This window comes from Micropterus salmoides, unplaced genomic scaffold, assembly GCF_014851395.1.
Source record: "Micropterus salmoides isolate LMB-PRFRI ecotype aquatic unplaced genomic scaffold, ASM1485139v1 Ms_hic_scaffold_20, whole genome shotgun sequence".
In the NCBI taxonomy this organism is placed as follows: domain Eukaryota; kingdom Metazoa; phylum Chordata; class Actinopteri; order Centrarchiformes; family Centrarchidae; genus Micropterus; species Micropterus salmoides.
The window spans coordinates 9,110,153-9,135,808 of NW_024041151.1; the positions used below are offsets into that span (position 1 = coordinate 9,110,153).

At 41.0% G+C, this 25,656-nt stretch overlaps 1 protein-coding gene across 18 annotated transcripts in view; it reads left to right on the top strand.

Moving 5' to 3' along the window:
• LOC119914125 (formin-binding protein 1) overlaps positions 1-24,899 on the top strand; it is a 58,072-nt gene extending 33,173 nt beyond the window's left edge. For 2 of the 18 annotated variants that reach the window (XM_038733165.1, XM_038733164.1), the window contains exons 7-17: positions 3,091-3,219; positions 3,960-4,106; positions 7,043-7,234; positions 8,912-9,100; positions 14,437-14,451; positions 14,748-14,783; positions 17,508-17,617; positions 17,731-17,863; positions 18,259-18,377; positions 18,519-18,691; positions 20,086-22,115. In XM_038733165.1, the coding sequence (XP_038589093.1) occupies positions 3,091-3,219; positions 3,960-4,106; positions 7,043-7,234; positions 8,912-9,100; positions 14,437-14,451; positions 14,748-14,783; positions 17,508-17,617; positions 17,731-17,863; positions 18,259-18,377; positions 18,519-18,691; positions 20,086-20,264 (1,422 nt within the window). In that variant the 3' untranslated portion in view covers positions 20,265-22,115. Of the gene's footprint in view, positions 1-3,090; positions 3,220-3,959; positions 4,107-7,042; positions 7,235-8,911; positions 9,101-14,436; positions 14,452-14,747; positions 14,784-17,507; positions 17,618-17,730; positions 17,864-18,258; positions 18,378-18,518; positions 18,692-20,085; positions 22,116-22,135 lie in introns of those variants that run through there. The other 16 variants (XM_038733166.1, XM_038733171.1, XM_038733174.1 and 13 more) reach the window with 16 other exon arrangements.
• The last annotated feature ends 757 nt before the right edge of the window (positions 24,900-25,656 follow it).

Here is a 25,656-nt window from a genome sequence, read left to right on the forward strand (position 1 = left end):
GCTGCAGTGAAAGTAGGAAATCAATCTTGAAGCCTTTATTGTGCATTAGAAAACGACAAGCACTAATGTAGAGTATATGAGAATTGTCTCTTTATGGTGCTTTCATGTAGAAACAGTAACTTACCGTAACACACCTTTGAAACTTGTGCATGTCTCTCAAGCAGACCATACAATAAGATGCTGTGGCCAACAGTACCATATATATAATATAACACATGAATATGTATGCTTCTCAGTATCACTCCCTGTTTACCAATACTAATTATCTTTTTCCTCTCTGTATTTGTTATTTGTTTACCAACCTCAGTTCTCTTTTCTTTCCAGTGTTCAGGAGAACCTTTAATAGAAAATACTGAATTCCCTCATATCAGTCACTGTAGAAAATGATTGGATCCCACACATATTTTAGAATTCTTCTTTTGCTTATGTTTTTCTAATAGACCCTTTATTGGTGTGTGTTTCCAGTATTGTATCTTTGCTATCAATTCTATCAACAGCAATTCTGCAAATGGAGTATAAGAAAAGGGCTCAGTTTGTTTTTACAGATTTGGTCATAAAACTAAGCCATTGAATAGAACAGATCATGTGGCTCGTGATCTTTGCAGAAGCATATTTCCTTCATGATTTAGAGGGCCTCTGAGTATTTATCACTGGAAGGAATGACATGTCACAACCTCAGCTTAGTTTGTGTTTGGGTTGTAGTAATAGTTAAAGCATTGGGGTTCTGGATTGGACAGAACAGATGCATGATAGAAGAAGAAAAGAGGTGAAGAAACAGAGTTTAAGCATGTTTGTAGTCATAGTTGTGTGTGGATTTTTCTCTCTGTACAATAGTATTTTGCAGGATTTGAAGCTGCTAATGAAGTAATTAAGTTTCTCATTTAAGTTACTTGTCAGTAGCAATAAAAAAAGAATCCCGCAATATTTGACATATATATTGTCAAGTTCCAGGCTTTTGTCTGTGATGTCTCCATGTAATGCGAAGAAGCTGCTGTTTGTTGAGCTGAGGTGCTGTGGTTTTCTCTGCAGCTGGAGCAAACCTCTAACTGTTCCCTCTCCTCTTCTGGCAAAAAAAATCCCTCAATTTGGGGTTTGGATTCACAGCCGAGATATCCACAAAGCCACTTACAGTTCTTTGGGGCACCCCCAGCCCTCACACACACTCATAGATTTCCCTGTTTCGGAGATCCTCAGTCATAAAGCATTAGAAAAATACCACAGTGCCCTCCCCTCCACTTGTGTTCTGCCTTTACTAACTGCATAGGACAGCGGTTTACAGTATCAATATTTCCATGGTGATTGTTTTTTACTGTGATACCAACTTCCCCTTTTGAGTGATGACATGCCTGGTGGTCCAGGAAGTGCATCTATGGCAACTTCTTGTTTAGCTGGAAACAGCTAACAATCCTTTTTTTGTTGTTTGTGTGTGTTTGTATATATCTATTTTATTCCATGCCTTGAAGCGAAGTTCCCACAAGGTAGGTCCAGCGGCCAGAGAGCCTGTGATATCTGTGGGAACACACACTGTCTCGACTTCTGTCTCGATAAACACACGCATACTCGCCTGCCGAGTCTGACACACACAGCCTCAGTTGGGTCACTGTTAACACACACCCTGTCCTGTCTGACTGTGAACTGCTCCCCCCGTGCAGTGGCTTGTCTCGACGTCTTTTGGTGAATACTTTCTCACTCTGAGGTTTATATGTGTGATGTAAGAATAATGAAATGTGGGAAATGCTGAATATAGTGCGTATGGCGACAGCTTTTATACCAACTTTCATTTTGATTTTCTTTTTGTTCCTCATTCTCATTTTATTCCCAGTCCTCCATAAGAAATGTATTTCATAGATAGATAGATAGATAGATAGACATGCATATGTACAGAAGTGTGAATAACTGTAAAACTAGGTAATTTCCAGAATATGACAACAGGATGTGATGTGGCTGCAGGCACGGCAGCTTACGTTACGAGGTTTCATTATCTGCTAAGTTACCGTTGCAGTGACTTGGCATCCTCGTCATTTCCCAACACATTCAGTGCACTCTGCATGCACCTACAACAGCATAGCACATATCCATACATGCATGCTCACAGGCACGCACGTAGATTTTAAACAGCTGGACTTTCACATGTGCTTTTTAGCTTTTCTCCTGGATTTCACATTCCTTTTTTTTTTGTAGGCTGACTATCATTTTCCACAAAGTATTAAATGTCATTCCTCCTGTGCTGGAAATAATGTGCCTTTGTGTCTGACGAGTGTCTCTGCTCTGATGTCCTCCTTTTGTTGTCATCTATTACTTACCCGTGTGAGTGTGAGAGAACTCTTGCCTCAGCTCCAGTGTGTGGGTGAAAACTGGATGCAGTCCTTTAAATGTTTCCCTCAGGACTGCAACAGCTCAGGGTTAAGTTCCCTCTACTGCCCCGCCCAGTTACATGGCTGCAGTTGTTTATGTGCATCTGCATTCACTTGACCAAATGGGTTCATAAGGTGACCCTTTGTTATAGATGACCAAATGAAACCACTATTTACATATGGACAGGCCTCAAATCCAATGGAAAGAGGAAACAGATATGAGAACTTGGCTACACAAACACACACACATACAATGCACCTACACACACCCCACATGCTGTCTAGCTGAGATAATCTCATCTCCATCTGCTTGCCTTGGATCTGTAATAGGCTGCTCCTGCTGCGTTTCTGACTGCCTGCTATCCCTCCCTGAGACTGAACTAGCTTAAAATAATCAACATTATCGACAGTAGAGATATGCCAGACAGGGCATGCAATCAAAATCCAAATCCCTCTATTCTACAGCCAGTACAGTGTAATGCCAATGGTTGTTGTTGCTGCTCAAGTTGGGTTTGCACCTGTGACCGCGTGTCAATGAGCTCCGTGTTTGTGTGTACATGTGTATGCATGTACACTCGAATGCACAAATGTGTCAACCCATTTAGGTTGTTATGCTCTGGCTGTGTGTGTGTGAGTGTGGCTGTGTGTAACCCATATGTCTGTGTTAATCAGTGGACGCTGAGATTTAGTGAGGAAAGGGAGTGTCTGATGTGCATGGTTTGTTTTTCTTCTTCAGGCACGACAGCAAGCTCAGATGAGGCACCAGATGGCTGCCGACAGTAAGAGCGAATACTCCTCCTACCTGCAGAAGTTCAACCAGGAGCAGAATGAACATTACTTTACAGTTATTCCCAACATATTCCAGGTAAATCCAACAGCACCTCAACATATGGCCTATTTCATCTAGTTTTGTTGCAGATAATTGCACTTAGCAAGTTGTTTTGGGTAACCAGTGTTTCCCATACATCAAATGTATTTAGGTCCCACACAGAAATATATTTTTTGTAGTTTGTGTTCATCATTTCTGTCTTTCAAAACGCTGTGTGCAAATGCAGCTAAAAGTGCCAACAGACTGAAAAGTCTGCCAGAATTGTGCATTCATGTGCATTCATTAGTTAGCTTGTGAACTCAATGCTGTTTGCAGACCACCAACCCCCACTCACCTCTGAGTCGACTGCTATTAATAAATTTAACATGCGGAAAACAGTGAGGGTAACAAGCCATCATTATCAAGGGTGCCGTTATTTTGTACAAAACTATTTGGTGTGTTACATTATGACATATTGTGAGCTTGGAATCACAGTGTTGTGTGTTTGAAATACAAAAATGAAGCTTTCCATATATATTTAGGATCTTTCACTTCTCTAGAGATGTTTTTTAAAAGTAGGGTCAGACATAAAACAAGTAAAATACATAAGAGATTTCCCACATGGTATGTCAGATTATGATGCTCAATATCAAACAGCTCTTTCAGACAGTTTGATTCCAGTCTCACAGTGTATCATTTTCAACACAAGCCCTGCCCACTCAACTCTTATTGTTATTTATTAACACATTGTAGTAAATCTTGTATTCATGTATGAACATGCCTGTATTTTTATGCAGAAACTTCAAGACATGGAGGAGAGAAGAATTGAGAGGCTAGGAGTGTGCATGAAGACGTTTGCAGACGTGGACCGCCAAGTGCTGCCCATCGTGGGAAAATGTTTAGACGGCATGACAACTGCCGCTGAATCCATCGAGCCCAAGACTGTGAGTATACAGAATAAGATATATGTGCGCACACACACACACACACACAGCACCATATGGGTCATATTGCTCTCTCAGCCAGGGTGTCAGTCATAACAGACATAAGGAAATGAAAATAAAAACAGCCACCTGTGAAGAACAACGTGCTGTGGGAGGACAGTGTTGCTGAACAAAATGAGTCAATCTATGAGTTGACCTCCCCTTCATAGTAAGAAAGCCAATGGGATACAAGCACACGTTTTATTTCACGCATGAAAGACTCCTAAAAATACATGCCATAATTCCCCTCAAAAATTTATGACAAATAAGCTTCATATGAACACATGAATAATTTCCCCTTTAATGCTAATCAGTGAGCTAATATGAGGCTATGTTATTTCCCTAAAATGTTAAACTATTTCATTAAAAGATCCCCTCCACTCAAAATGTTGTCCCATAAAATGTCAGACCTTGACTTTACTGACTTATATTTATACTTTCATTTGTACTAGTTTGCCACTAGATAGGTGTTTTCACATCCCTCAACTGAAGGGGGAAGATGTCTGTACACTTCACTAAAATCTGAGATTCAGACTTACCCTGGGCAAGCTAAATTTGGCACTTTAAAAAAAACTAAAATTCGTAAGCCAGTTGCTGTCTAGCAAATGCCACCAGCAAAGAAACCCTGAAGCTCTCAGCGCAGAGCGGACTTGTCAGTACAGAGAGTGCACTAGTGTAGGGAAAGTTTTGACAGCAAGCACGTTATAGTGTGCAGTTTTTGGATGTAAACCCCCTGTGGACTTTGGAGCTTCCTTCCACTGTCTACTACGTAATAACAATGCGTCATCGCAGCAGGTGTTATTGAATGTTTCACAACCACTAACGCTAATTAAAAGATGCTAACTACGCTTACCATTCTGATCACCGATTGAGACTGCTCATCTGAGTCATGTGTAGGCTAAAGCTGAATTTCTCCAACGCTAGCCATCTTGATGCGCACTGGTCTTTCAGAGTCAGAGGTTCAGAGCATTTCAGAGTTTGTTTTTTCCTTTTTATGCTGGAAAATCATAGTCATTGCACAGTATTCTTACATACTTTAAAACGTGTCTGGATAGGAACATTAACACCTGTACCCATTATGGAAATAGGAGGAAGTTGAATCAGTGTGTTTCCCGTAGTCTAATCCTTCTGTTGAATAGCGCTCCTGAGAACCTTTCTGTTTTCGGTTTATGCACTTCCACAAAGCTAATATGCAGTTGTTGGCTGAAGTTCTGTCCTGTGGCTTATTATTATTTATGATTTGGATATTGAAATGGAAGACAGCATTCACCTTAAAGAGAAGATGGGCCGTGTGATATATTGAGATGTCACGTGTTGGCCGCTTGCCGTATGACAAAAAACAAGACTGACCCCAGGGATTGCATAGTATGTGTGTGTCTGTGTCCAGTTGTGTGTGCATGGCCCAGCTCCAGGCAGATGACTCCGGCCTTTGAGTGTCTGCTGCTGTAAACAGTGACAGGGAATAACATGTCACATGCTCCTTCCCTCTCTCTGTCTCGCTTCCTCTCATAGCCTTCTCTCATATGTACAGCAGATCTTTGACCCCCGATCCTAGCTCAAAACAGACCCTCTGCCCTTATCAGTTTAGATAGGCCGATGCACACTGCACTTGATTAATGTGCTCCTTCCTGTGTCTGGTGAGCCTGGCTATGTCCCTGACCTCAGTGATTTTGTCGTAACTCCTGCCTGACAGATTTAGGTCTTTTCCTCTTTCTTCTGTGGCCCACAAACTGAATAACCACAATCTCTCTCCCTTTCCTTTCGTAACGCACTCACAAATTGTTATCAGACAAAAACTACTACCGAATAAACAAGAGAGTCACCAGGCCACTATTGTGTTGCAACTTATCTCAAGACCTGTTGATTAGCTGGACAGTCTAAACAAACAGACAGCCCCCCTCCTTTTTAGTCATTGCTTTGCATTTTGTGATCCTTCAGCTGATATTTAAATTAAAAAGTGGACAAAATGTATCAAGGACAGCGCTGTCACCAAGCGGGAAGCTTCCGTTCTGAGACCTGAATCCAATCCATCATTGCACGGCCAGCAGGGGGCGACTCTTCTGGTTGCAAAATGCATTAATAATAATGGTAAAATGACCCTACTTCTCAGCTGATTTATTACCTCAGTAAACACTTTCGTAATGAGTTTATGGTCTCGATCACTAGTTTCAGGTCTTCTTCAATACAACATGATGTTAGTAAATTAGCTGGACTGGTAGCTGGAGAGGTGCCAGTTCACCTCTTGAGCACTGCCGAAGGTGGCCTTGAGCAAGCCCCTGAACCCCCGTGCCGTACCAAGTGGCAACCCCCTCACTCTGACTCTCTCCATGTGTTGTCCCTATAGGTCGTGTTTGTGCATGTGCATGTGAGTGTATTAGAGACCTGTGTGTAAAATACTAACGATTAACAACAGAGTGAAAACATTGAGTTTCCCCTTGCGGGATTAATAAAGTATATATATATAAAGTATCTATTCCATTCTATTATTCTATGGTCCAATTTAGAGGGCACTATGTAAATTTAACCAATGCCGATGAAAAAGCTTATTAGGAGTTGGCTGTTCACTTTCTCTGGTGAGTACCTTTAGTTTTAAGAATGGTGTTCACTAAACAAAAGTTGTCAGCCCTGTTAAAATGACTGTTAAGGTGAATTACAGATGCACCTAGCTAAGCAAGCAAGCAAGCTAGCTCCACACATGGCCGTTAGCTCCTCCGGCTCGTCCAAATATGGGCACTTCCTGGTTGCAAAAAATCAACATGGCGGCGGTCCTATTAGCCAAACTCGAGGCTTCAAAACGGCAGTCCACAAACCAACGGGTGAAGTCACGATGACTACGTCCACTTCTTTTGTACAGTCTATGGCTGTCACTGATTGCTGCAACCTCTCTTCCCCTCTAGGACTCGAAGCAGGTGGTGGAGTCCTATAAGTCCGGGTTCGAGCCCCCTGGAGATGTGGAGTTTGAGGATTACGGCCAGGCCATGAAGAGGACGGTGTCTGAAACCAGCCTGTCCAACTCTAGAGAGGCCAAGGAGAAGCCCGCTGGCAAGAGCAAGGGCAAACTGTGGCCTTTCATTAAGAACAAGAACAAGGTAACGCATGAATGCACACATAACAGAGAGCCTCATTTAGAGTCAAACGTACAGCAAAGCCCCGCTGGTTTTAGTGCATTTCATTTTACACGATTTCCCTCACACGGAGGTCACATTGCACTTTCGGGAGATTTTTGTTGGGGTGGGGCGGAGGGCTGGAGGGATGTTTTAGGTTGTATTATGTAATGTTGGTTCTGTCTTGTAATACACTGGCTACACAAATATATGTGTTCAATGTCACATTTGTAGTATCTGTTACATTTCTAGCGCTGGTTATGTATTTAATTTAGTTTTTTTTTTGTGTAGATCTGTTGGCTTTCTGTTAAGCTCAAGAAATTTGTTGCTAGTTCATGTTACTACTGCCATTTTTGTTGTTATTATTCGCCACCCTTTTCCCCCCTCCCTGGCAATCACCTTCACCGAGGAGCCCCCCTTCTGTAACACACACTAATGCATTTCAACCTTCACCCTGTGGATGGACTCAACTGGCAGATATTAACTTGATCTGAAATAACAGTCTCCCTTCACGTTTTTTTTTTCCATTGACTGGTTATCAACCTTGAGTAGCCTCCTACAGTTTCCTGTGTCTGAACAGCAAAACTGATCTCTGACCGTCTTATGGACTGGTGGCACTATTGGTATTGAATTAGACAAGAGCATGAGTGAGTAACAGGGTGTGTGTGTGTGTGTGGGAGAGAAATGCTGGGAGCAAGTGTGTGCAATGCAAGATGAGAAACCCCAGTGAAATGACGATATATGTACAGACTGTGGTGTGTCCACTGTTTGCAAACTCCCAAAAAGCAATGCATACTTACTCAAAGTGATTCTTTTGTCCGTGCTCGATGCACTCGGCATTCATTTTCTATAGGAAGTGTTTGGGAGCACAGACAGCCGTACAGAGAGCTATTTCTATAGTACATGCACACTTGCACACACCTTGCATGCAAGCGTAACAGATACACATACCACAATAAAACATTATATTGATAATTGAGTAGAAAAGCACCATTAAGGCCTTGAAGAAGTAGGGTTTTTAGTGACTTGTGGGTTTCTGAATCACTTGCATGCGCTTTGTGTGGTGCCGTAGAACTGCGTCATCACTGCTTCATTCTCTAACTCTTCAACTACTGGTTGATGAATTATGCAGTCAGATGTTTTAGGACAGCGATAAGCAATTAGATTCCTCTGATGATGACCTGAAATTCAGCTCCCGATATCCGCGGGGATGTGGTGAATTTCTTGTTCTAGCTGGCATGTGGTGAGGACAGGAAAGAGAAAAAAGAAAAAAGGATTTCCAAAATGGAAGCCTGCATGTGCTTTGACTGAAGCTCTTTGCTGTTTGCTTTGGTGCAGCCGCTTGCTTTAACACATTTTACGCTTCCTACTCACTCTCTATTGTTTTCTTCTTTTTAACTGTTTTTTTATGTTTTATATGTTTGACATTTTTTCCACAACATAACAACTTATACAGCAGGTTTGACATTCCTTCAGTTGTCTTTTATGTTCCGTTTGGGTTTTCTGTTAAGTGTTTATTTTTTAATATTTGTAGGAGGCTTATTTATTTCGTTTTGTGTTCCCTCCTTCCTTGTCTTTTTTCGTTGGATTCTTGCCCCCTTCTTCTTCTTCTTATTCCATGTCTTTCCTCCTCTCCGTCACGGCTCCCTCTCTTACTGGTAGCTTATGTCCCTGTTAACGTCCCCCCACCAGCCCCCACCTGCCCCCCCAGCCTCATCCCCACCCTCACCCTCTGCTGTTCCCAACGACCCCCAGTCTCCCAAGCAGCAAAAGGAGCCCCTCTCCCACCGCCTCAACGACTTCATGACCTCCAAACCCAAAATGCACTGCCTCCGGAGCCTGAGGCGAGGGGTAAGTGTGTGTGTCCAGCAAGCTTTGTGCATGTGTGTGTGTGTGTGTGTGTGTGTCTCCACACCTGTATCTGAGCTGTGTACCTGCTACACTGTATGGGTGAAGTAAGACAAAGGTAGAATATTTGTGTCCATGCTTTACATCTGTTTTGTAGGTCATAATACCTACATGATATACTTCAAGCAGGTGACTGAGCATTACCTCTGTTACCAGTAAATGAACGCATCTACAGTATATGTAGGCAATTAGAAAGAAGCGCTCTCATTGGCCCATTACAGCAATCCATATCACATTTTCTATTAAAAAAAAACTGCCTTCAAAATTGGTACTATGATTACAAGACTAAAATACCAGCAGGATAATATACGGGCCTCTTACCTTCACTCATACAGTGCTGCTCACTCTTTTTTGCTTCTCTAGCATGCTTATGTAGCGCTTAACTATGAATCCATGGTACTTTTCTGACTCACCAGCAGTCTCTCCATCCTGTCCCTTCATTCTTCATGTTAACTCTGTGCTCACAACGACAGATCCCTCTCACCCACCTTCCCCCTTTGACAGAAATCAGCAAGACGCCTGAGCAGTCTTGGCAGTAGCATGGAGACTGCAGCAGCTCCCTGCACACTTCTCTGCAGTCCACTCTGGGAGCGAATTGTTCTTGTTTGGTTTTATTGCATGTGATACGAGGAAAAGAACACAAAGAAGAAAGTTAAACCTAGCAATATGAACAAAGTAATGGGTTTTGGATATGGCAGCTAGGCTGACTGAGTCACTCTATGTGGAGGGGAAAGGCCAGTAGAGTAATTTTAGAAGCCTTATCAGCACCAGCCCAGGGTCCTGGTGGGTGTCATCACCAGTTACCGCTGTAAAGTTCAGTGTGCGTTGTTATGGAATCGCTGGGCCAGGGCAGGTCATATCACGCCTTCCCGTAATGGACCTCCCCAGCTCTCCCTGACCTCAGGAATGGGCGGTAGCTGACTGGTTCCTTCCGGACCTCACAAATACATTTTTTGTTTACGTTCATGTTTTGAAAGGGCAGTAGTTAGTCAAAATGAAAACATTTGTATGAATTGGTGTTAAAATGACATCTGAAAAGGCAAACAATATAGTTGCAACAGTGCAGAGCATGCAGGAGAGGAAATGATTGAATGTTGGCAGAAAAAAAGGAAGTGTGTATTTTTTCTAGCGCCGGACAGATATAGCAGGAAGTGCACGTTTCTGAAAGCGGAAGTGCTGGAACAGCTCTCAAGAAGAGCGATATAAAAATGTACAGAGTTCAGTCAGATGCATTGTTTTCAAGTGTACACAGATTCAAAAGATTGAAGTTTGACCTTACTGTAACATTTTGTAGCACACTAAAATGGTTGAATGACATCTTTGAGTCTATGAGAGGTTAGAAACTGTATCAGATCAGAGTATAAAGCCCTTTAGAGAACTACAAACTTTTTTAAATGTATCTGTACTTCTGTCCATATCTCATGAATACATTTATTTTGTACACATTTTCATGTCTTGTGGTGGTAACCAGTTTATGTTTTTCACATATATAGATGTTGTTTGATTTAAAGTACACTTTTACAGTAATTTAATTAATTTATTATATAATATATTAACCCCGCGACCCTGTACGCAGGATAAGCGGTTGACGATGGATGGATGGATGGATGGATATAAGATATTAAAGGTAACAAAAGGTGCATGGGTAATCCACTAGAAGAAGAACAAGTCTTTTAGGGACACCAGCCCTACTGCCTTACTGACACAGACTGTTTGGGCTAATGCCTCTGAACAGCTGCTGGTAGTTCCTCAGCTCTTTCACAAACCTGCCTGCATCTGTTTAGTCGAACCAAGATAACTAGCAACACTTTGTCACCAGTACTACAGTATTTATTCTCATTTTAAGAAGGAAGGCTTGTCTTTACTGGGGTATCTGCAGGTCTCGAAAAAGTCTCATAAAGCTTTTAATTCAGTTTCCTCCCAATTTTTTTTTAAAAGTCCAGAGTCTAAAGACTATTTTCTCTTGCTTGCTGTAGGAAGTAATGTTAGAAAAGGTTTTTGGATCAGATTGTGGGCTGTCAGGAGATGTGTTGGGACACAATTTGAAGGTGTGATTGGTGCGACATTGGATTGTATTCGTAGGAGGCTGTTTAATCCTTTTTTGTTGAGTTTCAGTCAAAACGACTAGACCACGGCTTCCTAGCTGCTGGCCACAATAGCTTAGAAGCTCATAGTCTCATAATGGATGTTTATAGGAATTTAGCCACATCCAGATCATATTAATGTGAATAATTTATCATTAGGAGTTGCCACATATACACAGCATATATGCTGTAAATTTAAGGTGGTGAGTCCTGCAGAAACCCTGTTTAAAGATGTAACAAACCAAAAGCGACATATAAAAACCTACTTAGAAAATACAATTTTATTCTTCCCCCACCTCCTGCAAAGGGAACACGGTATCACATTAGGGATTAGAGTAGTTGTGCAAGTGGAGGTGGGGTGTCGTGCTCTCTGCACCGTGGAGGGATGTCTACCCCTGCAGGAGAGCCTTTGTGTGGTGCGTATTAGCTGTCTAAATCCATCCACAGTTAACTGTGTACGTGCGCGCGTGTGTGTTTTTGTGCAGGAGGAAAAAAGATAAAGCATATGTGTTTTGGGAGTCAACTTAAGGCCGTATACAGAATTACAGTATATATATACAGTAAGAGCTTTGAGACGTCAGTGCTGTTTTCTGAGTTCTCACTGACAAAGCTGTATTCTCTCTGACAACCACCACAGCAGCAATCCCCGCGCTCGCTCATTTGTCACAAAGAGCTTATGAAGAGGACTCTGGGCCGGCAGACATATGCTTTCGAAGCAAGGCAATATGTTGTAAGTGTGTGTGATGAGGGTCAGTGAGTACCAGCGGTGTGTGTGTGTGTTTCTGTGAGTGTGAGCAAGGACGCAGTTGGAAAACAGTGTGACTGAATATTGAGTGTGTGCGGCCGTGTGTGATTACTAAAAGCCACGTCCAACACATACAGTAGCCTCATTACTAATAATTTTTTTGTGTGACACATTCGGTCTCCACAAGGAGATTGTTCCGTCACAATCAACGAGGCGAAATGTCCTCACAAAGGAGGCTAGTGTCTGTGCCTGGCTCGGTATTGATCACATGGCTCTGACACGTGTAGGAGCGGGGCGAATGATCGGAGAAGATGATGACTTCATCCCACATCACATGTATCAGCTTGAGGTTTCTTGTTGCTCGCCGTTGTCCTGCAGCTGTTCCAGGGCTTCCCCACTGAGCATCTATTAGGGGTCAATTCACAAAGTGTCACAAGCACCTGAGGCTGTGGGGGATTATGGGTGTGAGGATGCTATTCATCTCAGCAATCACCCCTCCTCGCTATTTAAACCTCACTGTCAGGTCGATGTTACATTAGGTGAGGTGTTGGTCACACTTTGGATCTGGGTTCAGCCTACATTACCCAGAATTCACCCCTCCAGGGCTTTCTTTGTGCTGGTGTGCCATACTGCAACAATGTTATCTGTCTGTAAGGATCATACTATACCTGTATATCTATGTCTGTCTTGGTGGTTGGAAAGAGTCCAGGTAGCTCTGTGGACCAGGGCCTGTATTTGTCACACTAATCATCGCACTAAAGAAAGATGTCAAAAACTAATCATCGCACTAAAGAAAGACAATTTAGGAGTGAAGAATTATTCGCTGAAAGCGGAGAATAAAACACTTTTATCATGCTACTTACAGTAAAGTGCAGCTCACATAATTTATCACATGCATGCGCTGAGCAGGACTAGCCAATCAGGGACAAGTATGTACTCTGCAACCTTTTAATTTGTTGTATTTTATTCCACAAAAGACATGTGACAGAAGGTGTAGCGCACCTCTGTCTCTGTACTGCAGTCATCTAAGATCTTCTATTAACCGGCAAACCATTTTTAAATTGTAAGAAATGTGATAAATAGCTTTTACTCTTAAGTAGTATTTTTAGTTTTACTTTTAGATTTACTTCTTTAGAAGAACTTTTTTACTTAGATTTATGTCCAAACTTAACTACAGACCCAGGAGCCAAGACCTCATAATTTCTCAAATACAAGTACATTTGAATATAACCATATCTGAACCACTAGAAACATAAACAAGGCCCAAACTAGATCCTAACCTAGAGTTTATAAAGCACTTTTATTACGTATACTTCGACAGAAAACACCCTGTGTGTACAAGTGTAAATTAAATCATTTTTTTAGTGCTCTGTAATTGAAGCTTCACTCACTGGAAATGTAAGAATAATACAGTGTCATAGCGAGGACCGTAACAGGCCATTCCAGGTGGATGACTTGATTAGTGGACTAAAGTGAGTAGAGCTCCTCAGTGCACCAGCCTGTGAGCCTCTAACAGGATTACAAGTCATCTGCTCCAGCTCTGCCAGCCAAAGGTTGTTAACTGCTTTCTACTCTGTTCTTTATATTCATAACCGAGCAATGTTCCTCTCAAAAATCACTCAGCAAATGGTGTAAATGAGCTGTTAAAAACACTTTTACAACCATGTCTTTTGTTCTTTTTACTTGTTTTTTTACTATCCTCGCCTTATAGGCCATGATTACTTTTATTTGTTTTGTACCTTCATTCAGCCACTTTCATTTGAGGTACTGTATATATATGTGTATGTATGTATGTATGTATATATATATATATATATATATATATATATATATATATATATACCTGGATAGGGGTAGATTTTTTTTCAACAAGCCAGTTTCAATAGTTCTCCAGCTTGTATATTCAGTATCTGCCTTCATGTCAACGTATGGATCTGCTAATGTGATACATGCTTTTGGCGCCCTCTGCTGTCTCGTGTGTGTCGTTGTAATGGCAGCTGAGAGGGATCAAGAAGTAAAGGGTACATCCGTCCCAGTCGCAGTCACTACCCCATACTTCTTTCTTTTCATTTATTTTCACCTGTCTTCCCTTAATTTTTACTCATTCTCCATGCTTGTGCATTCGGTTGGCCTTTTTTGCCAATTTATTTCTCATTTTTTCATAAATCCATCATATTAGAAATGTTAAACTTCACCACGTTAGAAAAGAGTGTGCTGAAAGAGCCTTTTTTTAATAACACAGCTGCAATGTAAATCCAAATCCTTCAGGAATTAAGCTCTATACCCTCTTTTCCTTAAATGGTGAAGTTTGGCAAAGCGTTAAATAAACAATTTTTATTTAAAGGAAAATGAAACAAATGGCCGCAATATTCTGCTGATGTTGACTTTTGTCTGTTGTCTCTTTCTCCCTCCTGCTCCTCGCCATTTCTCTCTCCTCTCTCCCCATGAAGCTTTCTCTCAAGCTGGTAAGCATGACCGTTTAACTGCACAACCATAGCGGCATGACCATAGCACGCATGTCACGTCCTCCCAGTAACACATTGTTAATAACGTTCTGTACGCCGTTATTTTTTTTTTTTTGCTGTTGTTCTTTTTTATTTTTGAAGTTAATAATTAAATTTTGCTGTGACACAACGATGGACCCCAGATTTGTGTCGTTGTCTCATTTGTGTGTTATTTTGTTGTTTGTTTGTTTTGTTTTTATGTGGTTGTGTTCTCGTCATGTCTCTCCCAAACTGTGTCTGTGGTCTCTGTGGTGCAGATAACACTCAATTCCCACGTCCGGAATCTCATTGAGGTGATCAGATTTACTCTGTGTTTTATCTGTCCGTCTCTTAATATGTCCAGTAGTCCTTCTTGTCTCGACAGATCGTATGTACTTGTAACAAATACTAATCTGAACTTATGTAGTAGTGTCTCACTCGTGTCCTTACACTGCATGCCAATTTCATCATGTTTATAGAATGCTCTTTGTAACGCTAACATAAGAGAACTGTATGATGGCAGGCCTCCACAGCACAACAGCTATTCAGTTATATTTTCCTCATCAAAAGAGGCACTTTGAGGATTAAAGGAAAAGTTTAAAGTTTTGGGATATAACTTATTCACTTTCTTGCTTAGACTTAAATAAGAAGGTTGACACAACTCTCATATCTGTGCACTAAACATGAAGCTACAGCCAGCTGATGTTTGGCTTAGCTTAGCATTAAAACTGGGAACAGCTAGCCTGGCACACTCCAGAGGTACAAAAATTTACATTATATACGTTATATCTTGTTACCTTGCACCATTTTAGGAAGTGTCCAGATTCTGACTGTGAAATGTAATCTCTATATAGAGCTCTATATAAAAATGTGTATGTTATAAAATAATTCCAACAGTGTCCAAGGCACATACACTACTTTCAACAGTCCCACAATTCGCTGCGTCGCAGTTTAAAAATGTTATAATTGGGTGAAAGATGACGATTAATAAGTGTCAATCTCAATTTACCGCTTACAAGTGAGCAAAGTCTTGAACAGGAAGCCACTGCTTCCGGTTCACCTTTGGACAGAGTCAGACTAGCTGTTTCCCCGTTTCCAATCTTTATGCGAAGCTAAGCAAACCGCCCACTGGCTTCAAGATTAACGTGCAGACATGTGAGTTCTCTCTGCAAGAAAGTGAATAAGTGCATTTCCCAAAATGTCAGATTAAGCTGACATTGTAATGAATATTACGATTTTCATGATTATTGTAATTTCAATGTTCCGTAGTAGTTTTTTTGGTAAATGTATACCTGATTCCATACAGAACCCTCAATTTATAAATTATTTTCCATCGTATCATACTACAAACAATAAATGACCTAATGTTTGCCCATAGTTTTAGTTTGATAATAGTGTTTTCATTTGTCTCGGGGTACATAGAGAACGTAAAGACTAATACATGACCTCTGTACTGTAGCTTATCACTCAGAAAGGCGCATGTCTCTGCATGATGATTGACAAATCTTTCTTATGTTGCATGCCTGGTAAGTGTTGCGTGCTGACACAGGGAGAAGGGGTAAGGTTGCCATGGTAACCTGTCCGCTGTGTTCGACCCCGCTCATGTGCAGTGAGTCTGTAGCTCCAGCAGATACATCCTGTGGTGCCGCTGTGCCCCATCTCAATGAGATCCAATCAGGCCTTGATCTATTCAGTGTATGCACGTGTTTTCTTAATTGACTGGACTGAAGCAACAATGCTATGATACAATTTTCTTTCTCTTTATTTTGTTCACTTAAAAAACTCAATGACAGATTATATGGAGCCCCAAAAAGTTCTATATTGAACAAATAAATAAGACTTTATGAAAGAAATACTTCATAAGGTCTTAATGTAAGAAGTTATAATGTGATCAATTATTATAACTCAACTTATTATCATGTAATGTATATTAATCATTATTATTTTTATAGTAATATGATTTTATTGGAGTTCATTTTTCATGTTTATTGTGGACATGTCAGTATGCCCACATTAGCATTGGGGTCAAAGCAACACTTTGGTCAGTCAGTCACCCGCCTCAGCAGCCTTACCACCTATAAACAGATATCTGTATATGAATGCAGAATCTGCACTTAGACCACAAAGAAAAAGTTTTTGCTCTGCACACAGTTGCGTGACTTTCTCTGAAAAACATGTTGAGTATCAAACAAGCTCCCCACAAACCAAACCACTTAGCTGACTAGGTAGGTAGCATGTGCAGCATCGTAAGTAAAAGGAGAGGTCATTGTGTCTGTGTTTTTGTGTTTATGAAACAAAAACAGACTTTTGAGATTTAAAGAAATCTATAATGACATAACACAAACTCTGACAAAAGTAAGAAAACTAATTTCATAATAATGAGTTGAGGTTTCATATATATATATTTAACTTTACTTGTTCATATTTAACTCTTTGGGTCTCCATGTAGAGCAGTAGGCAGAGAGAAATGTGTGACTCATCAGTTCAGTGTTACAGACTGGAAACCTTCTCATCAGGAAATATGACTACTGGCCTGCCAAAAAACCTCTCCCTCACACAGCCTCCTTTAAGAACACACAGTTGTTAGAGAACATCTTGAGACCCATTAGCCAGCTCAACCTGAAACACTATAAGAACAATAATAGGATGTAGCAAATACTTTATTACATTTTCGATGCTCTCACAGAGAGCAGATCGATTAGGCGTGGCGACTGAATAGGTGAAAGGCCTCAAGTCTATACAGAGACAAAAATCCAATCCAACTCTCTGTGAGCGTGTGTTAGAGAGCGGCTGCAGTATCTCCTTCAGGTGAATTATATAGTAGAACATAACAGGAGGCTCCATTTATGGAGATGTTATCCATTTATCCCTGAGTCTTGGTTCACGGGGTTTACAGCAAAGGGAGATACTGCACCGAAGTAGAAAAGACCCCTGTTAAAACAGCAGCACAACCAATAATTTTTGTATTTCCTCGACTCATGGTTTCTCTCCACCTCTTTCTCATTTTCTGCATCTCTTCCTCCCTTTTGTTCTCTCAGGGCTCTGGACCAGAGGACTTCAGCCACCTGCCACCAGAGCAGAGGAGGAAGAAGCTGCAGGGGAAGCTAGATGAACTGAATAAGGACATTCAAAAAGAAATGGACCAGAGGTAAGCTATAAATTAAAGAGCTTTTCCCTCCTGGATATGACGAGCGATATTTGTGTTAATGTGCAACAAAGACTCAAAGAATTATACTGACTTTGTTTCATTTGCTCTCACAGGGACGCTCTAACTAAGATGAAAGATGTCTACATAAAGAACCCTCAGATGGGAGACCCGTCAAGCGTAGACCCCAGGCTAACAGAAATAGGCCTAAACATCGAGAAGCTCCAGTCTGAAGTTCAGAAATTTGAGGTTAGTTCAGTGCTAGTCTGCGCTCTCATTTCTGTGTTAGTGTTGGCGAAGCTATCTTGTTTGGTTTACATGAGACAGTAAATAATGAGGAGTTCAAACACGCGTCTCCAGCTGGGGTCGTTCCAAAGACGTCTGCTGCTCGTCCATATTAGGAGAAGATGTGATGCAGCTGGAGGGTCTGGCTGCATGTTCCAGCGCTGAGCAGTGGCCTTGTTTAACCCTGTAAAGAAATGGCAAACACGCTGGAGTGGAAGGCTGAGGTGTTCCTCCTGGAAAGGCCATCTGATTCACAGACCAAAAGAATTCCATGATCCACGAAATACATTTCAATTTACAAACGTACAAAAGAATATAAGCGGCAGCCAACAAATACATAATGGCTGTGTGTGTTTCAGGGCTGGTTAGCAGAGGTGGAGGAAAGGATGCCATCCAAGAGTGATACACAGCGAAGAAGTATCTATGAGACCCAGAACAGCACAACAGTGGGCAACAACTGTGCGCAGGACAGAGAGAGGTATGGTATACTCTGACAAACGACCAAACATCTGTATTACCTGTCGTTATCAACGTTACATACCTTACACACGTTACACACGTTATTTTTTCGGAAGAAAACTATGTATGTTTTCACAGTATATTTACTGTGTGTGTGTTGGCCCTTGAGCAGCCCGGATGGCAGCTACACAGAGGAACAGAATTCAGAGACTCAGGTTAAGGCCACCATCAACCCCATCCCCACCTCCACCACGCCAGAGTTCGACGATGAGTTTGACGATGAGGAGACCCTGCCCACCATCGGCACCTGCAAAGCCTTGTACCCATTTGAAGGTAACTACAGCCCCAGTGTAATGTAAATGTTAACAACAAGGATCAAACCCCACGCAACTGAATACTAGCGTCACGTAAAATGTGTCAAAGTACATGTGGCCTTCATTGGTCAGCTGTTATTTCTGGAAACGTGTTGAACAGGGTCCTGACGTCTGTGGATGCAGGGGGGGTAAGATTGCTCTGAATGAGGAGGAGTAGAGATGAGACCTTTTTGAGGAAATGTGTGTAGGAGTAGAGTGGAGAGGAATACAGTCATGTTGTTGAAACACTATTTTCAAATTCTTGAAAGTCTGGCAAATTCTCAAAGGCTGTTGAAAGCACTGGATGAGAGAGCATTAGAGAGTCAGCAACAAGGAAACAGGAAGTATATGCAACTTGTCTGCTAGTCCTGCGACAATATCATATGTAATTTCTTAATTGTCTAATGCAGTGGTTTCCATTATGGTTTGTGACAGTTTGAAATGAAGCTATTGTGACCCCCTCATGAGGTCGTGAGGTTATGAGCAGTGATTTTCCATCCATTTTTTTGTCTCATTTGAAGGAATTTTAGAGGCCTGAAAAGTTGAAAGTATCTTATGTATTTTAAGGATTTTTAGAAGCCTTAATAGGTGAGACTATCCAGTATTTTACTTTTAGAGGCCCTAATAAGCCTCAAGTATTTTACATTATCCATTTTAAGGATAAATATGCAGTATTCTACATGAAAAAAGCAAAAATAGTGAAGTAAGAAATAAATTAACATTAACATAATCATTTGTATACCTGTGATTATCTGGTGTAACCCACAGAGTGGGAACTACTGGTCCAGTGTATTAATTTAGTATTTAGTTGGGTAGAACCGTGCAGTCCTGCAGCTGCTAATTCAGAAATATCCACAAAGATTTATACCCAATTTTCTTATGAATTTGAGACAATCATTCTCTTAGCCTCTGTTGTATACATAAATAAAACAAGTTACCTACTTATTACTGGACAGATTAAATAAAGAAATGTCATTAAGTAGTGTGGTGTGCGTCAAATGCACATATATTATACACCACAGTAGTAAGAGTGATTGTGAGCGTGTGATAGTTTTGCCCAAAACTGGAGTTTAAAAAGTCACGACTTTCTTCCATAAGAGGTGGACTGTGGGCCTTTTGCAGGATGTTGTTATCTGATACCCAGACTGCTGTGGTGTGTGTGCAGGTTGGCCTACTCACTCTGTAGGCTAATGATTTTGCTTCCCCTTTGTTTCCAGGAAATCTGATTTACAAATGAAGCTGTTATCTGCATGAAGTTAGTTCAAGGTAGTTCCTCCAAGTGTACAGGGTGGACATTTCTTATTCGCTGAATTCATGCTCTTATCTTGCCCTTTTCTCTTATTTCTCTCCTCTTTTCTTTCCCTCCTCCTCCAGGTCATAATGAGGGCACTATCGCTGTGGCGGAGGGCGAGCTGTTGTACGTCATAGAAGAAGACAAAGGAGACGGCTGGACACGAGTGCGCAGGAATGAGGATGAGGAGGGCTACGTCCCCACGTCCTACGTCGAGGTCTTTTTGGAAACAAATGCCAAAGGTGCTATGACATACATTTAACTCAGCAAGTGTGTATTTGTTTCTGTGAATCAGTAAGTTTCCATTAACTGTTGTATGACTGGGGCAAGTTATGGAGATTAAAGATTGTTACTGGTAGCTCAGACACACACACACACACAAACTTCCTGTCTCTCCCAGAGAGAAGGACCAGTCAGATTTGTGCCTCAAATGAGTTGGGACAGTTGTGGCAGATAGTGTGAGTGTGTGTAACTGTTCACTATTGTTGAGCTCTGAACAAAACATTTGGTTTAGGACGTTACACTGAATGCAAGCTGAGCCAGACAGATGTTGTGTACAGGAAGTGTGTGAAAAGAAGCTTTTAGTTCCTTCGCCTCCAATTCACTGCAGTACCACCTAGTGGCTGTACAAAATATAAACGTGACACATTCCCAGTCAAAGCTTGGCTTGATGGGATAAATCACCCCACTCACAATGATCACATGTATATTTCAAATGCACAGTACTTGATTTTTAGTTTTTTTATACATATTTTTTGGGGGTGTTTTTTTGGTTGGAGTTTGTTAGGATTTAGAACTTCAGATAACTGTGTTCCACTTAAATTAACATTAATCTAGAATCTGATCCACATCCTCAGGCAAATATTTGAGGCAGTATGGTAAGAAATGAAGTAAACTCTGCTGAGTGAATGTATGCACCATCTGAAGTGGCAATGAACATCAAGTGAAGGTGGAATCATCATGCAAGTTGTTGTGTTCTGGTCACTTGTTGTACCTAAAAAGAAAGCATGCTCAATGTGCAATCATGCTAATGTAATTAATACATTATTAAAAAATGTAATTTAAATCTGCTGTAAAATATGAATACATATAAAAAAGATATTTTTGTAGGCTAAACAGAAAAAAAATGAAATAAAAATTGCGCCTCGGCCCCTCAGATGTTGCATGCTGTAGATTAATCATAGTACTGTTACATGGAAGGGTTGTGAAAGGAATTATTCTCCCCTGGTTAGGAGTCATTTAATAAAATGATTAATCAAATTAGAAACTAATAGCCCCCTTAAATTGTGTTTTCTTTTTTTTAATCCACCTTTTGATAATGATAGTGTTGGGCTGTTCTGGTCCTTTTTTTCCAGGCCAGTGGTAAAGGAATAAAGGACTGAGAATTAGCTGTGCTAAGCTATATGGTGAGACTGGGCTGAGACATGGAGCTGGTCACGACTTTAAAGCTTTGTGGTTTCTTGCATGTGTCTCTGAGCAGCACCCCTGCGAACTGTGCATTTACTGTAAAAGCACGGTGTGTGTGGCCTCTATGTCATTTCACTTCGCTGCTACAATAAGACAAGACTGGCATTGACTCAGAAATCATCTCTTTCGTAAATCATGACGTAAGCCTTTGCTGAACTCACTTTCACACTTTTTAATCAGCTGTTGTGGCTTGTTTCTGGCGCAGCACAGTGTGGGATGCCATTTTACATCAGCAGCGCTGTAAATACACGTTTCATGTCAATTTTTATTGAAGAGTGTTTGCATTCCGGTGCATGATGCAGCATTTGTGGGATGTTTGTGATTGTCATGACGTGATTTCAGCATGTTGTGACAAAGTAAAGCGGCTGCATTCTAACATGTATTCAAGCCAGACGAAAACTAAAGTGGAATAAGCTGAAAGGTTCTCAGATAAACACAGATCTTTCACACATGCAGTGTGTTCAGATTATATTCATGCTGACACCACAGTATTGTCTGTCATTTTCAAGTAATTTCATATATACAAGGACTTCTTCCTTCTCTCCATATTTGAATGTTTGGGTTGCTGTCTTTTACTCGATTTTCCTTTAAAGCTGTCTAACTTTTACTTTTCTCATTTTTTTGTTTTGTTTGTTTGTTCGTATCCTTTTTTTTTTTGAATTGCAGATTCCTAAAAGTGTGAGGCTGGCTGAGGAATGGCAGGGCAAGCAGCCTCGGAGAAACCACCATGTTCCTCACGCGCTCACAGAGTCAGAGAGAGAAAGCGAAAGATGACCTGAATCTAAAAGAGAGAGACGGCCTTTTAGAACACATCTCAATTTCCCAAACCATTACAAGAATAAAGCGTATCGGCAGTGTTGCTTCCACGCTTCCACTGCAGAGCTGTCACAACTTAAGATGTAAGAAGCGATGATAAGAAAAATCCATCTAAATTTTAGCACTCATAACCTTTTCCATTCTTAACACCCATACAGCAGTCACAACCACAGTCTACAATATGCTCTTTGTTGTTTTCAGCAAAGCTTTGCTTCTTAATGTGACTAACTCCGCTTGCACCACGCGCGGTCATGAACGTGGCTGTTGGCTTCCTCGCTCTGAACGCCCCCCGCCTCCCCGACCGGCTCTGCCACTTCTCTCTTTCCTTACCTTTGCCCCCATTGCATACAAGTGACAGAGGGTGTGGTCAGAGAAAGGACGGGGACCAGCACGGACAATAAGGCCAGCTGTCAAACACCTTCATCCAGCGGTGTGTATGTGTGTGAGTCCTGAACTGCACTCACTCAGAGGAGATTCATCCAGGGCTCATCTACCTGCATCAGGGTTTTTTTTATAAACACTCATGTCCACCCCTCCCACTAAAATCAGCTCCATATTTGCAGGTTTCACCCAACTGGAAATGGAAGAAGTGAAGGTGCTAATCATCTGTCTGTATGTTATGTGCTTCTGGTTGTGTGTTTGATCCGAATGCCTGTGTGTCTGTCTTACTTTAAAGGTCTTGTGTGTTGCAATGTCACATTTTCTCCACAACACGATCACCCCGACATATCCAGGACCAGCTGGAAGGAAAGGAGATGATGATGATGGGTCATAACTCTCCATCACTCATCCTACAAATTCTTGTCTTGTCACTGGTGTCTGCTCCTCTCTCTGACCACCCCCACCCTCTTCACCTCCACGCCCCATTCCCTCCTCAGGCGGCTCAGGCTATCCCTTGGCTGCTCTGAGCAGCCCCCCTTTTTTTGTTTTTGCAACAGCTCGGGACGGGGGCCTCTCAGCGTTGTGGTGTGCTGCATGCTTGCCCTGTCTTCCTCCTCGCCCCTCTGCTGGCAACCTGGAGGAGGTGGTGGGGGTAAGCTTATGCCCCCTTGCCTCCAGCCTTTCTGTTCAGTTAACCCCCATTGCCTGGTCATACTGTTTGATTTAACCTGAATGCTACTGTTTGGGTTCAGTGCCTGTGGATCTTTTTTTTTCTATCTCTTTTCCTTTGTTGGTTCAGAAAGCATGTTTTCCTGTTTTTAACAGCGCGTGACTGAACTCCTCCTCCCAGTGTTCCCCAGTTTAATCTCAAAACTGTCAGTAAAGGACGATAGGGACCCGAAATGTTGTTTTCTGAATGATCTTATGCATAGGTAGGTCATGGATGTCTTGTGTGTTTGTTTTACTTTGAGTACACAGTACATTATGTATGTAAAAATGTTAGTATTGTATGTTTTGATCAGAGAGTCTAACGCAAGTTGTTGTTAGTTTACAATTTATCGCCTTGTGGAAATGCCTCCACTCGGTCCAAGCAACAGTTTACCCAAAAAATAAAACCTATGACGATATGATTTACACATGATGTTTTTAGGATGGTCCACTTAACTGTCTAATGTATATGAAAATATACTGTGATCCACATTTTCCTTTGAGTTTGTGGCTGAAATGTGACCCGGAATCACCTGTTGTGGGCCTTAACTGGGTGTCTGGGAGAAAGGATGACGCTGATGCTAGCTGTGGTATGGTGAAAGGTTTAAGATGTGATTATCTCAAAAGTTTTTGGGGTCAAATTTGTGACTTTTTATAATCATGAAACTGTCAGACGAGAGAAATGATGTCCACTGATTCACCCCTGTTTAACGGCACATAATGTACGTGATTTTAATATTTTTGCTTTATATTTGACGATGTTGAGTTGAGATTCAGCTTTTTTTTGTCTTTTTTTTTTAAAGCTGGAAATCTATGTTGTAGCTTATTCTGCCTGAATGGGAATAAAATCCCTTAACTGCAAATATGAGTAACAGTTACATTGTTTTGGATGAAGCCATTCTAAAAAATTCATCTGATGCAGCAAATTGTGAAACACTTGGTAAATGATGGCATGATGAACACATTGACCACTTGGACTTTTGATGGAAGGAGTGATCAAATCCCTGCTGAATCAAGCTTCAACAAACTATGTTTGCTTTTCACCACACATCGCTTGATACATCAAGCTATCAAACGAGCCACTTTTGTTTCTTTAATTGTTTTCAGTCATTAATGGCAAGATAAATCTGATGAGGCGCAGATCACCGCTTTGAGGGCAGCAGTAGCTTTATAGTTGCCATCTGCCTGCCAGTTCTTTGCAATGAGACCACCACAAACCTTTTAGTCGATACCCCGGAATAACCTGCCTGTACAGTGGAAATGGCACATTGGAATTAGAGAGAATATATATGAATATATAAATAAAGTTTAAAAAGGAAAAACATCTATTTTAACTATTGGAGGTCTTACCATTACTTTATCTGCTTTGCAAAGTAAGACTTCTTTTCCTTTGTAAGGTCTACCAAATGGTGTGTTTTTGCACTTTTTTGTTTGTGTTCCATTTGGTAGCCTATGCTTGTGTTTTGGAGCACTGAATACTTTGTATTGTGTTTATTGTGCCAATTAAATATGCCTGGAAAGTCAATGATGTGTTATTTGTACCTTTGTTTTCATTCTCTTGGAGATTTAGACACAATTAAGAGCCCATAGCATCAATAATCTCTGACAACAAATGCAAGCATAATTATCCACTGTTATTATTTCTGTGCTTTGTGAAAACACTTTGGTGTTTGTAGGCTGATCAAGTCTGATGATAAAGATATGGAGAGTTCTCTTAACACAAATAGCCCAAAAGTCCCTGCTCTTTATGACTCTTGCATATGTGTTGCCACAAAAATATTTTTTACATTAATTTTAAGATAATGTATTACTTGTTTAGTCTGAGAGCCCAAGGTGATGTCTTGAAAGGTTTCTGTCTGACAGTCCAAAACTCAAAGACAGTCCACTTAAAATAACATGAAACTCAGAAAAGCAGCAAATCTTCATGTTTGAGACTCACAATAGTTGTCCATTTATTTTCTCTTAAATGACAAATTGATTAATTTATTCATCATTTCAGTGCAAGTAGTTACCATACAGACTTGGTAAGAACATAATACTTACTGCATTGTTGACAGGTTATATAACCTTGACATTTATATGGATCTATACAGTCAAAAAACGAACAATGCACAAACCTGTTTTGCATAGAAATTCATTGATTCATTTTTATTATTTTCACCTCATGTATACTTGGTAACAGTCTACATCTACGGTAAAGAGCTGCAATATAGTATATAAAAACATTCATGTTTTACCATACTGTAATGGCACAATATGGTTATGTAAGGCTATGTAACGAA